Source organism: Mycteria americana, chromosome 5 (genome assembly GCF_035582795.1).
Source record: "Mycteria americana isolate JAX WOST 10 ecotype Jacksonville Zoo and Gardens chromosome 5, USCA_MyAme_1.0, whole genome shotgun sequence".
Taxonomy (NCBI): domain Eukaryota; kingdom Metazoa; phylum Chordata; class Aves; order Ciconiiformes; family Ciconiidae; genus Mycteria; species Mycteria americana.
In genome coordinates this window covers 64,801,992-64,817,632 of record NC_134369.1, presented here as the reverse complement: position 1 = coordinate 64,817,632, position 15,641 = coordinate 64,801,992, and the positions used below count along the sequence as shown (strand labels likewise).

Sequence of the window (15,641 nt, the reverse complement as noted above, 5' to 3'; positions counted from 1 at the left end):
GTAGTGAAATAGTGTTGTAAGAGATGCCCTTAGATTCCACTCTTTGGGTTGTTTACTGTAATACGTCAAGTGGAACTATGCATTTCTAGTACTGTTGCATTTAAATATGAAGTCTCCTTAAAAGTAACTTTGTGATTGAAAAGTACCTGTTCTTAAAATTCAGCAAGACCAATGGAAATTAAAATGGTTTTATTGTGACGTATAGGTGAATACCAATGTGATGCAAACACTTGTAGCAATGGTGGAACATGCTATGATGATGGAGATACATTCCGCTGTTCATGTCCTCCAGAATGGATAGGAAGTACTTGCAACATTGGTAAGCTTTTAAAATTGTCTACAGATAAAGCTGGAAGTAGAGAAATGTTTAAATAATATTTAACTGTTTAGTAAATAGTCACACTGTTCTTCTAGCTGGCTAGTTCAAAGCTGTTCCAGTTGGCTGGTGACTGAAGTTTAGAGTAATTTCTTCCACTCACCTGACATGATACTGATTTTTAGGAAGCTGTTCTCCACAGGCTGCTTACATGGTCTTTTACATAGCTTCTCCTAAGCAGAATTGAAACACTCGGACTTGTGTCTTGACTTCTGTTAGTCTTTAGAGACCCTGTCCCCCACTTTGCTTGAAGGTTCATAAAGTGAGTAAGTTTGTGATCGAGAGGCGTATGAGCAGACATACTCAGGAAAAATGAAATTAAGTGGTTATTACTAGGGGATTTGCAGGGTTACTGCCTGCTGTAGGGAACTACTCTCGATCTTTTTGGGGATTGAATGTAGTCTCCGTGGTACACTTTTCTGAATATGAAACTTCCATTACGACCAAGAAGTTGGATGAAGGTAATTTAGTATAGTTCTTCTACTTTTTAGATAAAATTGCAGCATTTAATTAAAATCTGAACTTTAAATACTCGTATTTTATTATGAAGTACACCTCATGACCTGGGTAACTCACTGCCAAAGTAGGAATTTAGCAGTATTTGAAGGATGCTTACACAGATGGAGAAAAAAATAGATAATCTTTTTTTATAAAACTTAATGGTTCAATTGAACAGCTAAATTGGGATGATGGTGAACGTAGGTGAGAGATTATCATGCCATGTGACTATTTTTGGAGTCTTTTGACCTTCTTGTAAATCTTGCACTGTTGACTTAAATGCTGTTCAGGACTGTGATATTGATATATCCAGATGATAGATCCTTTTTGTTTTCTGTGCTAAATAGAGACCTTTTCTGTTTTCAAAGCTAAAAACAGCAGTTGTATTCCAAACCCTTGCATGAATGGTGGAACATGTGTTGGCAGTGGAGATTCCTTTTCTTGCATCTGCAAAGAAGGATGGGAAGGACGTACATGCACACAGAGTAAGGCTTTTCTCCTTTCTTCCCCTGCATTCCCCTGGGATATGAGGAGTGTCTGGCACAGAGCTGTTAACTGAAACAAAGCAAGTTATAGAGTTCATGTGCCAAAATATCTGAATCATTCAGGGTGGGAGGTAGGTAAAGATGATGATGTTTGAGTAATGAATGAAGAACTTGTCATGCTTCGTTTTGCACCTAGTCTCTGCCAAAATAAGACTTTCGGCCTTCTATAGAAATATAATTTTTGGGAACATATGCACAGCAAAAAAAAAAAATCCTCACACAAATACTAATTTTAATAATGAAAAGTATGTGGAAAGGCAGGCAGTAGTATATATTCCATCATTTTCTCTGAGGATAGCAGTTAACTACTTCGACATACCAATACAATGAATTGGTGAGGTGAAGTAAAAGCCTGCAACGTTTTTTTCCCAAGGTGTAACAGATTTTTTTTTCCTCTAAATTTGAGCTCTGTTTTTACTCTAAATCTACTGTGAAATTACTGTTGTATTGATATATGCTCTAATTAGCTGTTTTAAAGCTGACGGTGCTAGTATAATTGCTAACAAATAATTTGGAGCCGTTTATAATGGGAAAGATTTGTTGAAGAAATCTGGCTAGTTGCACGTATACATATGAAGTGCCAAAACAGTAGTAATCCTTTAGAAAGCTTTTAGAGCCTGGTTGAATTATCCACTACCAATGCAACCGATACCCTGTTTTATTTCTGTTCTGTTGCTATCATGCTGCATATCAGTCTGTGCTGTTGATACATCAAAATACGCCAAAGTTGTAAAATTTTGCATGTGTCCGTCTATTCATAAAATTAAAGTGTTTCATTGGTATGTTAAGTCTAATTGACCCTTATTTGCAAGTGTGGAAGAAAACATTCAATTCTGTATTTTTCTTTGCTTTCCTTATCAAATATAGTTTCTCTTGAACTATAATATTATACATTAGGAAATAAAGATGCCACTAGTTATACTAGTCTGTATTCTTCTTTTTTATAGATACCAATGACTGCAACCCTCATCCATGGTAAGTATGTGAACTCCAGTTCCGTACCTATTGTGAAAATAAAAGTAAGCACAGTAATATGGATTTCCATTCTAGATTAGAACTAATTCTACCCTGAAATAATTGAAGCCAGCCTCTGTAAAAATCTTAAAACAATTTTTTGCCATGCCTTATCTATTCCTTGACAGCAACAAAGACCACAAACCAATCCTGAGTAGTTTCATGTATGAACAGATAAAAGCATTTTAGTGTAGTCTTTGTGCCAGAACTGACTAGTAAATTACTGTGATATGAAATGAATCAGACTTGATAACATTTCAAGCATCTACAGTTGAGTTTTAGAATAAAAAATGAGAAATCAAAACCTGTTAGTTTACAATAAATAATTTTAGATAGTATAAAAATGTCCTGTTAGATCAAATACTATGTATATATGTGTGTTAAAAACAAAATTAACTTTTCTGGAAGATACAATGGGAATATTTTAAATACAGAGCTTGATATTTATAATTGAAGCTGAAAAATACTGATATGTGGATGAAGCAAACCATCTACCTTATCTTTCTCTGTCCATTCTGATGCAATAACCTGTACTTTATGTATTTTAAAAAAAACCAACAAACCATTGCAAAAGCTTGGGCTTTCTCTGTATTCACTTTACAGTGCTGTTTTATCTCCTTGAGTTCTGTTGATATACTTTCCCATGCATGCACACACTTTTGTAGGGTGTTGCTGTTTTAAGGTGACCTACTAAGCAATATTGTTTATCTAACATTATGCTTTCTCTGTTGATGGGAATAGATCATCCCCCTAAACAGCAGCAGCAGGTTTAATTAACAAAGCTTTAATTAGAGACGAATGAAACAATGTATATGGCTTATTAAGTAGACTTGTATTATGAATTATCAGGGACTTTTTAATTCTGCATTGTTGAATAATGAGAAAGTACTATGAATGGGGACAATAGACATTTGCATTTGAACATGCCACACAAGACCTATGGTTTTTGCTCATCTTTAGTGAATTTGCCCTGAGAACACTTAATGTAATGATAGGTTTATTATTTTTACAGTTACAATGGAGGCATCTGTGTTGATGGTGTGAATTGGTTTCGATGTGAATGTGCACCTGGGTTTGCTGGTCCTGACTGCAGAATTAGTAAGTACCTGCATGGGTAGGACCTGAAAGGCTGTACCATTCTGACATGCAAATCGGAAAGAACACCCTGTGACCCTTTTTACATTAGGTTAGCTGAATTCCAACTAATGAAGCAGAAGCACCTGTCAGTCAGCCAGGTACTGATACCTTGTAGATAATGGCAACTTATGTTCCTTTCTTTGTTTCATTAAATGGAAGTGAAATGAGTTGGCTTAAATTATATTCAAAGATTTGGTTGCTGGATTTCGTCAAACATTTCTGAAGGCTCTGGGGTGCTGGCTTCATAGACACTTATTAAGTTTTGAGTATTTTTCTTGATAAGCAACTTGTCATTGAAGATGACATACATCACTAGGTGTTCCATTTAACATTAGAAACTGAAATCCACTGAGACATCGCAAATGAAAACAAAAACATCAGGAGTGTAGTGCTGGCACGTGAATAACATAGAGAAGTATGATAAAGGTCTTTCAAAACTATAAAACAAACCTGTTACACTGCAATTATCCTGAAGGATAGAAACTGAAAAGAAGGGGGAACACAAGACCCTAAAACTGCATTGAAGTGTTGTGGAAGAGGTTTTTTGTTTGTTTTTTGGGTGGGTTTTTTTTTTGGGGGGGGGGGGGGGTGTGTGTTAATGGAATATTACCATTTCGACTTGCATGTGATACCTTATTTTTATTTTATTTTATTTCTACCTCTTTGGAAGATCAGACTTGGAGTCTTCTGTAGCCTCAAGGCTGTTGGGCTTGGTCCTTCCACTCCATCAGTATGGTGGTGTGCTTTCAAGTTGAGATTTCATCCTCATTTTGGCAGATATTAAATGAGCCAACACCTCTAGTCCTCTGACTAGACTGTAGCACTTGTGGTAGCATCAGCTTAGTGATCTCTGGATATAGAACCAGGGATGGCAGATAATCATGTATTCTAGATCCAGACACGCGATGAGGGATATTGAATTCTCCTTTTCCAGACAAGAAATGCAGAGAGGACTATTTGTAGTCAAAGGCAAATACTGTGCATTTCTAATGGGACTGCAGACTTTTTTTTTTCTTGTTTAGACTGGTATAGACAAAAGGAGTAGCTTTGACAAAAATGCCTTTTATGGCTGATAACAGAAACAGAGTTAACAGTCACTTTTCAGCATACAGAGGCTGGAGAATCTTAAACCAACAGAGCTTGAAGAGAGGAGGAAAGAGTAGTTAAATCCTGTAGTAGTTTAGGTACTTCTTTATTTGCATAAAACATCGTGGAGCACTTCTGAAGGAAGCTAGAATAGAACCAAAAGCCATTCCACATCCATTTGGTATTTTCCATTGCCTACATGGGTAACAGTCTCACTACTACCATTTATCACGTTCATTTTCTAAGTCCAGTCCTTTAAACACAGAAGATGAGCTGATACTGTGCATCAGTCAAGAATGGTGTTTAAACAGTTTTTCTGAGGGGCTGGAGTAGGCATTCCTTTCCAATGGAAGGAAATCTTTTGAAAGAGGCTTTGAAAGAGAATGGTTATGGTTGAAAATGAAGCAGTTAGTGCCTGTGGCTCACAACTTGACAGGTTGGTTTCTGTTGCCTTTGTTGGTAGACTGTTGCATAAATCAGTATTGGTCGCTTCCCCAGGATAACAAGTAACACATTGCTTCGCATCTGAATGGACTATGCTTCCCCGCCTTTTTCAATCGGTTTCTATGGCTAAGCCTCTGAATCTTTGAAGGTTGGGGTTTTTTTAAGAGGCTTTTATGCTAAGTGTGTATGTACTAAATTAATCTACTCACTATTTTAAGGTTATTAAGAAAAGTAAGATCAAATGTCTGTTACAAACTAAACTATTACTCTTCTTCCTTATGGTGAATTGTATTGCAGTAAGTCATTTTTTACAAGCACTGTTGAGCCAATTCATTGTTCAGCTCTTGCACTGTGATAACTTCCTGAAAGCATGTGCTTTTCTAGGAAGCTGAAATGTCTGAGATTAGTGCCAGAACAGGATGTGGGACTTCAGTTCTATAGCTGAATGTGGAGAAGACATTAGCACCTTCAGTTGTCACACCTCTGCCCTGTGAGATGAGTCAGCATATGACTGCTTCTTTGATCACCAGAACTTCAATTAGGGTATAATTATGAGAAATCTGTTAGAGGTTACTGCTGAAATGGTATTACGTAGAAATGGTAGAAATCAATTAGGAGATTAATTCTAAAGCCAAACTGTCCTTTGCTTGTTAAGAAAACAGGTGTTGTCAGATTACACCTTGGTAAATGTTTAACCACAGTGTTCTATGTGCTTGCCATTGAGTTTTACCTATTTTCTATCTAGATATTGACGAATGCCAATCTTCCCCTTGTGGATATGGTGCCACTTGTATAGATGAAATAAACGGATACCGATGCACTTGTCCCCCTGGAAGAATTGGTCCTAGGTGCCAAGAAGGTATTCCTATGTCTGCGATCAACTTTTACCCAAAACACAGTAGGGTACAATGTAGCCAGTATAGAGTTTATACACAGTCTCAGTAAGGAACAGTAGCTATTATTTTTTTTTATTTAAATTTGTATAGCTTCAGCAACTCAAAGAGGTGAAGTATCTGAGTGTGCTGTTCTTTTTCTTAGTGATTGGAATTGGAAAGCCTTGCTGGCTTAAAGGAATGACCTTTCCCCATGGCAGCAGGTGGGATCAAGAATGCAACAACTGCCACTGTTTGGATGGCCGTATTGACTGCACCAAGGTAGGCGTTTTGACCTATTTTCTTTAAATCCTTCTGGCTGAAACACTCATTGTTCTTCATGCACAAGTTAATCTTTGGTTTTTTCCATCTAGACTCTTGCATAGGTGTCCCCCAAACTGCCTTTGGTGTTTTGTTTGGTTGTGGTTTTTTTTTTTTTTTTAAAGTGTCTAATGATTTCCTGTAAAAATATTTATGGGATTGTCTTTATAATCATAAGCTACTGTCCCACTCTCTATCTGCTAGAACAAGTTCTGTAGAAGCAGGCAGGCACTTTTTGCAAAAAAAGGAATATGAACTGGAATGGAGTAATGATCTTTGAAAGGATAAATAAATCACTCTGCCAAAGCTTTGCAAACACAGTTTTTGAGCTCCAAACTTTGTGAAACGTTAGTTCCAAGGTAAAGGACACGTAGGAAGAAGAGCTTCTTCAGTGGGCAATAATTACCTTTTTGTATTGTCCTTCAGTAGGTTTATGAATTAACAAATTTCAACCTTTGTGTATTATGGACTATATCCTGGTGGTTGTGACTTAATAAAAATAAGACTAGCCTAAATGCAGGTTGAACATGTTAGTATATGTGCTCCAAGCCTTTCAGCCCTCCTGAGATAGCATTTCTTAGTGGATTTGTGGTACCTGTGCAGCTTTACATCAGTGCTGCTTATAAGTCGTAGGGCTAGGTGGGTGGCTCCGGATAAGCACTAATAGCATTTACATTGCCTCACACAGCAGTCTCCCATGTTTCACTGGAAGCACCAATTTAAAAACCTCTGGGTCTTATTAATCTATCCAGCCTTAATCTTACTTTGTTTACGTGTGCACTGTAGGCAAAGAAATAACTAAATCTTGCACTTAGTCATTTAGAAATGCTATTTTAGACCCTTTATGGTGTTGTGATTTCAAGTTTGAGATGTCTTCAGGAGACAACAGTATGTGAAGGTAACTAGAATCTCGGGAATGGTGGTGCGGTAAATGCAACTTATCTATATATGGTGTTTGGTTCTTTCATGTGTAATGGAACAAATACACTTTCTTGTTGACAGTTGTGGTTTAAGAAATCCATAAGTTCCTAAACTAACAGCTGTATAGTATTATATAGAATCTTAAAGGTTACATCATGAAATGGAGCTGTTTGGAAGCTGGCTGCACCTCAGGTAACTTGGGGGTGCCAGCATACTGTTTTCTTTTTGGGAGACTGATTGAAGTGACAGTGCTTATAACCAATGTGCATCAGCTCTTAACATTTTCAGCATTCTGTGGCAAGGATCTCAGTATAAATATTGAAGACAAATTAATTCTTGTGGAGGTGTTTCTCTTTCTAGATTATAGAAGCCTAGATAAGTAGTTTAAAATAAATGTTTGAACTTCTGTATAACTCAGTTATGTGGGACAAATCCGTAAGCCTCTAAGGAGATACGCCCAGTCACTGGTGTCTTGGGTAGTCTTTGCACAGTTTTTACTCTTTTGTCCATACAAAATGTCCTTGTTTTGCAGAAGAGCAACTCCATCTGCTACTAGGACTACAGCAATATCAAAATATGGATTTTTTGCAGTCAGTAGTAGATCGTGACAATCTTATGTCAATTACTTATTTTGATTTGATGCATAAGAGCAATTAACTGTAACAGTACTTTGTTCTTTTTACTTTCTAGGTGTGGTGTGGGAAAAAACCTTGTCTGTTACACAAACACTGGGACAATTCAAATAACCAGTGTCCCATGGGTCAAGAATGCCAGGAGAAGTATATGAAATGTTTTCAGCCACCATGCACGGACTGGGGAGAATGCAGTGCCTCTGAACCTCTGCCTGCCAATATCAAGTGTCTGCCTAATTCTGGATACTTGGACAATGACTGTGCTAGAATTACTTTAATTTTTAACGGAGACAAAGTCCCCCAGGTGAGAACAGAATTAATTATTAATGAAGTACGGCAATATATGTAGGGATATATTCCATGTCAAGGCATGGAAGAGTAATGTTTCTAATATGACTCCTTGCTGCCATAAACTTGCAAAGTTTATTATTAGACTCCTCTGTTGCTATTAATTGTGCTTTGTCTAAAGGGCAAGGCAAAATTAGGGTTTGTACTGAATATTTTATTTTCTTTTTTAAATCTCAAAGAACTACTTTCTTACATTTCAGGATGGGCTCAGACTGTACTAGGATAGTCATGCAAGCTCAGTTTCTCACCCTTCATTCCAAACCCCTGTTTTTCACTTTTCTGCCCTTTCTTGCTGCCCTCTTTGCTACCTTCGTCAGGTCTGAGTAACTGCAAAAACTCTGAAGATGTTTATTTTTATGTACTATTTTTTACTTGAACTAAAGTCATACAATCTTCCTTGCTTCTAACAGGGCACTACAACTGAAAATATCTGTTCTGAAATCCGGTATTTACCAGCTACTAGGACTGTTTCTAGGGACAGAACTCTGATAATATTATGTGATCTGTCTTACTCCACAGAGAATGCAGTGGAAGTTGCTATTGTAAGTATGAGACTTGCATTAATACATATATAGTAAAATGTTTCTTACTAGTTTGAGCTGGGGAAGAGGTGGTTTAAGCTTGTTTCACTTCAATGCAGGTACTACAATCTGTGGCTTAGTCTGCAAAGCAATTTTGTGATCTCGCAATTTCCTCTAATGCTAGATAGCTGAAACTGCAGGTTTCATTAATGACAGAAGGCTACCACAACCTCCTGATAAATTACTCTAAAGACTAATTCAGCCCAAATTAGCGAACAGGTACCTACCTGTTCTGTCAGAAATCTTGTGCTATTGACCTTCTCAGTAAGGAGATATGGTTGCAGGTGGCTGGATTGGATCTTGTAAAGATGTTTCTGCTGTGCATTTTAAGTGTGGCTGCTTCAGGATGTTCATGAAATACATAAGTGCTAAGTGGAAGAAGGTGCAGGTTTGAGTAGATGAAAATAACTGTTGCCCTACTGAGCTAAAGACTTGCTTTCCAGGCATTTACAGCCCAATCACTCAATGCTTGCATATTGCTTAGTTTCCAAGAAAGAGTTAATTTTTATAGTGAAGTGTTTATCCAGGCAGAAGCTGGACTGTCTGTCTCTACCAGTACTGTTAAGAACATGCTGAGCTATGATGCAGGAAGCAAAGTGTATGGTATAAATAGAGCAGACTGTTATTAGTCCAAGCTTCTATCTAGATAATCCATGTCTTGAAGTGCTCCAAACTATGACTAAGTTTAGCTCAGTAGTGTAAGTAACATGGAAGTCAGCTGCCTTTTATTTGAGATACTAGATTAGCACGTAGGAGTGTTACCCACCAAGTCTGATACTGCATCTGCAGTTTGGATAGAGCCAGCCATGCTATTGCTATAGTAAACTTTCAGGGTACTGTTTGTAACTACTGTCAGGTAAATCCAACCTAGTGAACTCAATTACGATGTAGCTGGATTTAAACAGTAGATTTACGTGGTCGGGTGATTGCAATAACTCTTTTTTTTTCTCCCTTCGCTCCCTTTAGTCTTTTGTCCCACATAGAGATGAACAAGATAATAGTCTCATACAGAATGCTGCTAATACAATAGTAAATGCAATCACTAAGCGGCAAAACAGCACTGTTATGTTGGCAGTAACAGAAGTCAAAGTAGAGACCATCGTCGTTGGGAATTCATCATCAGGTAAGGTTCCCAATGCATACATCCTCTGTGTGTGTGCGTAAGCATTTTCTGTTCCCCTACTGTCAGTGTTTTCTTATCTTTCTTTACATGTTGGGGAAAACGATAGATCAGGTTGTTTCTTTAATTGCTATTACTAACTGAAGAGAAAGTGGCTTTAAAATCAAGATTCTGTGCTTGTGTGCTAGTTTAAACTTAACCTCATCCCTAGTGTAATATCCCCCACCTACCCTTGCCAGTATTTGGGCTCTGAATTCTAACCCTGTTCTCCAGTCTAAGCATACCTTTCACAAGATCAGGAGTTCTTCTCATGTGCTGTTCAAATCCTTTCCAATTCTCCTACATTAACCTTAATCCAGCCTCAGCCCTTGATGCTGTTGCACTATAGAAACTGAGGCTGTGAGGTAATGAAAATATGGGGAGAGGGAAGACGCATAGTGTGATACCAAGTCTCATCTGAAGTGCTTATGTATTACTTACCTTAACAAGAGTTAAAGATGTCTAGTATCTTCCAATACTTGGCCATGATAATGTAAAACTTTGCTCTCTCTTTCAACATGTGTTTCTCAGTAGTGCACAGCTGGCTTAAGATGTAATGTTCATTTCTCTTAATGAGGATATGATGTGATCAGAGAGACCTTTGTCTCTGAATATTGGCTCTCCAAGAGCTATGCCAAAATAAGCAGTTGAAGACTTTGCATGCCTGTGTTCCTGCCTCGGGGAGGCAGGAGACGGTTTTGTGGAAGACCCCTGGTAGGCTACAGTTCAACTAAGCCCCAGAGTGGGAATCTTACAATGGTAGGAGACTCTCCCAACTTCTTCATAGACCTCTTCAACGTAATCTTCTGGAAGATCTTCCACCCATAGTCCAAACAATTAGTAAATTGCCTGGTTCCGCTTCCCTTGTGTTTCCCTTCTAGAGAATGCCTTTCATCTGTTAAAGCCTTGGCAAATGTACTATTTCCTCAGCAACCCTGAAGGAGTGTACCACCTTTGTTCTTATCTTGAACAGAAATTGTGTAGATGATAAAGAATCAAACTGACATTCTGACATACCCCAGCCTCTCTTTCTTCTGATTATGTGTTTAATGCTAGGGCAGAATGGATGGGGATTACTTTGCTTCCCACCTCAGTAAGATTCAAAGATTCTCTTGAGAGTGGATAGACTTTGACTTCTCTGGCAGCTAGTGCTAGAGAATGGTTTCCAGACTCCTCACTTTAATATGGATGCTCGTTATTGACCACTGGCCCCTAGTTCTTTAAGTGGAGTTGTTATGAAGTAAACTGTAACCTGGACTCTCATGTTCTCTGGTTTGGTTTGTTTTATTGTTACCCCTTAATTGGGTGAGGTAGGTGGAAACCTATCACACAATGTGGTGTAAAGCCCTATGTCTGTGTTGAGAATCTCACTTCTGTGGGATGCTCAAATGTCTAGATGGAGATGATCATTTAGACACTTCATTAATTTCCTCTTGCTTTAAGAAAAAATATTCTGAATTTGGAATCTATATACAGACAGTTCTCTCTATAAGAACCTTTTATTAAGTAAACTTGGATCCACAGTCATATGATGAAATAATAGATGTGATAGCAGTGAGAATGCAAGCTTTGTATTCTAATCTTGGAGAAGCTGGTATGAAGAGCTCCTTTTTCCTTGAAGTATTTCCCCCCCATTCATGATTTAGTATTAGATTGCTTATGATAAATGAGGAGAGAATAGCAGTTACTCCTAAGAGTACAATCCTTCCCCAAACTGCTAAAATACAATTTTTAGATCTGTTGAGGGCAACCATGTTTCCAGATTGTTCATCCCCCTTTACCAGAAGGAGATGTTTGAGAATGTGTCATATTCCACATAAGAATATGTTCAGAAGACACTTTGTTAGAATGAATGACCATGGTGTTGAAACAGTTGGTTGTTTTTGTACAGCCATTTGCAGGTTATTCTGTGAGCAGTTGTCTTAACTGCAGAGGGAATTTACATTTGGATCAGAGGTTAGAGTGGTAGGTTGACAGCATTTGTCTGCAGAGCTTTTGAGCAATCCTGCTTTCTCTACAAAAAGCAAAGCACCTCATGTCCTTATTGCCTCTTCCCATGTGTGAATCAAGGACAGTAGAAAAATGTTGTTATTCTATGCTAGCAGTAAAGCCCTTGAGGAGGGGCGAAAAAAGAAAAGTCCAAACATACAGAAATTTTCAGGAGTGGTTTCCTAGAGAAATAATCTGTGTCTGTGTGGCTGGGAGAGCACTAGTGGGGTTTGTGATTGGGAATGTGGAGGAACGCAATTGCCTCAGCTCCTTTTGTTTATTTATTGAGCAGTGAAGACTCTTATCTCTAGTGGCAATAGTCTGTTGTTTTACTCTGATGTAAAACTGGAACATCCCAAAGAGTGCATGATTGATTTGGTTACATAGCTCTAACCTGAATGGTTTTTGAGATAGTTGATAATAAATGTCTGTGGACTTTTGATGGTAAAGGACTCTTCTTTCTGATAGTAAATGCAGGATATATTTCTGATGCAAGTGCCGGTACTTCTAGAGCAACTTAGAGGCATAGTACTCTTGATGGCCTGCCTCCTACAAGGATAGACTTTTCCTTAAGAGTCATTACTGAGGTTTTCTGGGCCAACTTGGCTTAGGTGCTTGAGAAAGAGATGCTGCTTATATAACCAGTTTGTCTGTTGGAGGGGAAAAAACATCTCAAGTGTAGCATTTCCCCCCTCATCATTAAGCAGGGAAAACTCTAGCTTAGTTTAAACTAGTAAAGAGCATTTCTAGATGGACTAGTGCGTTCAGACAGTTATCATTGTGCTGTAATGACATCTTCCTTCCTCCTAAAAATCTTTCTAGGGCTAACATGTAGTTATGTATGGGTACTTCTCTTGCAGATGTCCAGTGCTATATATCTAGTTCTGTTAACTCAAGACTTTGTTTTTTTTTTTTTTCATTTGCCCTCTAGATTATTTGGTTCCAATTCTTTGTGCGGTATTTAGCATTGTATGGCTGACTTGTATAATCATCTGCGTGTGGTGGACTCGGAAAAGAAGAAAAGAGAGAGAGAGAAGTCGTCCTCCCAGAGAAGAGGGTGCCAATAACCAGTGGGCGCCTTTAAATCCCATAAGAAATCCTATAGACAGATCTTACAGTAACAAAGACATTCGTTACGAATGCAAAAACTTCATATCTCCTCAGAAAAGAACTTGTGATGCAGTAGAGGAGTATGTAGAGTATGAGGAAGAGGAGGATGAAGAGGAGGAAAGAGATGAGGAAATGGACAAATTCCTCTCTCACAAACTTGCAAAGCCTTTGCCGACAAAGGCGTCTGACACATCAGAGAGCAGTCCAGTAAAGAAATCCCATCAAATAGGCAAAATGGACAACAGATCTGTAAAAAATGTGAATGCATCAAACTTTGAAGGCAGTAGAGACTAACCTGTATTTGGAATGTAGGCAGACTGCGCCTACGCTTACTGGGGAAGGGAAAAATTGACATCTCCACTTTGCATAAGGACTAAAAATATCTGGAGTCAAATGTTCATAGTTTCTTTATTTTGCGTAAAAAAAAAAAATTAAATAAATAAAAATAATAAATAAAATTTATTTTGTTTCTTTAGCCTTGTATAAATTATTCAATGACTGTCAGATGAAAAAAATGAGTACTCTTTGATAGTTGCTATTTTTGTAAAGTTTACTTATACACTCGCTGTGTGGTAGAGGAGAGGTATTTTCAATATGTGTAAAGTTTATTACAAAAGACTGTACACTGTTTACAGAATGTATTTCTTTTTATTACTTGCTCTAATTTAATGGTGGCTTTAAAACCTCCTGGTTGAGGAAATTGTGTGAACTTTAAACTGCTTTCTTGACTTTGAATCTCTATTAATGGCAGCTCACTGCACTTGTTACGTTAGTAGCTTCTGTAAGATTTTTTCCAAATTTGCCTTACACACTTTGTAATAGGAACAAAAAAAATCATAGAGATCTTTCAACTGTGGTTTAAAAGTGGCCTTTTTATTTCTGTTTAATTACTTTAGAATTGCAGTATTGAAGCAAGTGACAAGTGCCTTGAGATTAAACTTTTTCTATAGCAACTGTCAAAGACTGCCATATCAATATAGTAAAATTGTGAGAACTCTAGGTTCCCCAACTGACACAGTTTATTTTCTAATAGTGAAAGTGCTTTTTTGTAAATATGTATATATTAAATGAATCACTCTGTATATTTGATTTAATAACTTAAATATTTTGGTCTTTTTTTACATGTCATTCCTTTTAATTTATGTTGCAGAAAAAGGAGGGTTTATGGCAGTTTATAAGACTTTTTTTGCTATTATGTCCAGATTAGAAAATGATGTTAATACAATCAATGTTAGGAATCTGTTGGTCATTTGTATTTACATAGGAACATAACCACTTACATGTAAATAGATCCAGAAATGTTTGTTTATCCCCATGTTCAGCCCATCTCAAGAACACTAACGGGTGCATCTACTGTACAGTACCAACATAGCGAGGCATTGTTTTTTTCTTTTGTGAATATGTTAATTACATGTGGTATTACTTTTTTGCGTTTAAATACAGGCCTAATGAAGGGAACAATATTTTCCTCAATCTTGTTTCTGTTGTGCTTTATTCATCTTTTGCTCTAAAATAAAAAGGCTGGCAAGCTCAGAAGATGGGAGTACCTCATTAGAAATGGTTATTTGTAATGGAAGGCTTATGCGGTTTTTTAAAGGCTTTATTATTGCTATTAACTGGGCAAACTATAAGTTTATTTTACTGAAGAAGCATAACACTACATACACCTATTTACCCTACCAGTGAGAGGAGCAGGTGTTTGAGAGTATAAACTCTGGCCCATGAACAATGTAAACATGAATGTTTTGAAACCAGTTATTTTATACAGGAATGCAAGATTTGCTTTGCAGGATCTTCTGTTTTAGTACATTTTTGTTTGACATGTTCTTAAAAAAAAAAAACTTTCAGAAAAGAAACTATTTATTAAAGCATTTTATAATGATGTTTGTTGTAACTTTTTTACTTGTGCTAAATATCAAAACTTATTTTGATAACCTGGTTAGGAGTTAGTTTAGAAAAGGGTACTATCCTTCTCATGTTCCCCAGTATAATCCTGAGTATTTAAACCAAAAACACTTTTTTTCTGCTACTCTTGTAACTTTTTGTACTGTAATGCTGCTGTCTTCCATAATCTAATAAAATGATTCCCTCATTGTGTGTAAGATACTTCAGATTGTGTTTGCTTTCTGAGTGCTTGGAGCTCTGATGCGATGAAGCTAAACGAAGGAGGAGTGAAAGTCCTGATTTAAAACACGGTACTTCCTGTAACCTGAGCTTACAGCCTCCATCCACGTGCCGATACTTCCTGAGCCAACTTGGCAGCCGTGTCCTCTGCCCACTACTGCACCGCTAACAGTCTGCGTGGGAGGTGGTACCCCACACGTGGTCCAGAGACAGAGACACCCTCAGTACCTGAACAGGGACTCTCCCTGCGCTGCCTCTTTGCAAAGTACAAAGGCTGTTTTTAGCTGACAGTTACTGACCATGTGTATGATGCGCCTTTTTTGAAATGCCTCTCCTCCCAGCTGCTGAGAAGAGGCTTGTCTAAGCAGTATCGTTTTGCTTCCTTGGGTGATAAGAGGGCTGTCGAGCATGCAGGGACTTGAGGTATGCTTGCCAAATTGAGTTGGATTTTTTAAGTGATACCTTTCTCCTCTATTGTGCAGCC

At 37.7% G+C, this 15,641-nt stretch overlaps 1 protein-coding gene across 1 annotated transcript in view; it reads left to right on the top strand.

Annotated features, from left to right (window-relative positions):
* JAG2 (jagged canonical Notch ligand 2) overlaps positions 1-15,116 on the top strand; it is a 73,630-nt gene extending 58,514 nt beyond the window's left edge. The window contains exons 17-26 of the mRNA XM_075503741.1: positions 206-319; positions 1,243-1,359; positions 2,367-2,394; positions 3,446-3,531; positions 5,846-5,959; positions 6,139-6,254; positions 7,905-8,150; positions 8,605-8,736; positions 9,742-9,898; positions 12,855-15,116. Of these exons, the coding sequence (XP_075359856.1) occupies positions 206-319; positions 1,243-1,359; positions 2,367-2,394; positions 3,446-3,531; positions 5,846-5,959; positions 6,139-6,254; positions 7,905-8,150; positions 8,605-8,736; positions 9,742-9,898; positions 12,855-13,327 (1,583 nt within the window). The 3' untranslated portion in view covers positions 13,328-15,116. The remainder of the gene's footprint in view (positions 1-205; positions 320-1,242; positions 1,360-2,366; positions 2,395-3,445; positions 3,532-5,845; positions 5,960-6,138; positions 6,255-7,904; positions 8,151-8,604; positions 8,737-9,741; positions 9,899-12,854) is intronic.
* The last annotated feature ends 525 nt before the right edge of the window (positions 15,117-15,641 follow it).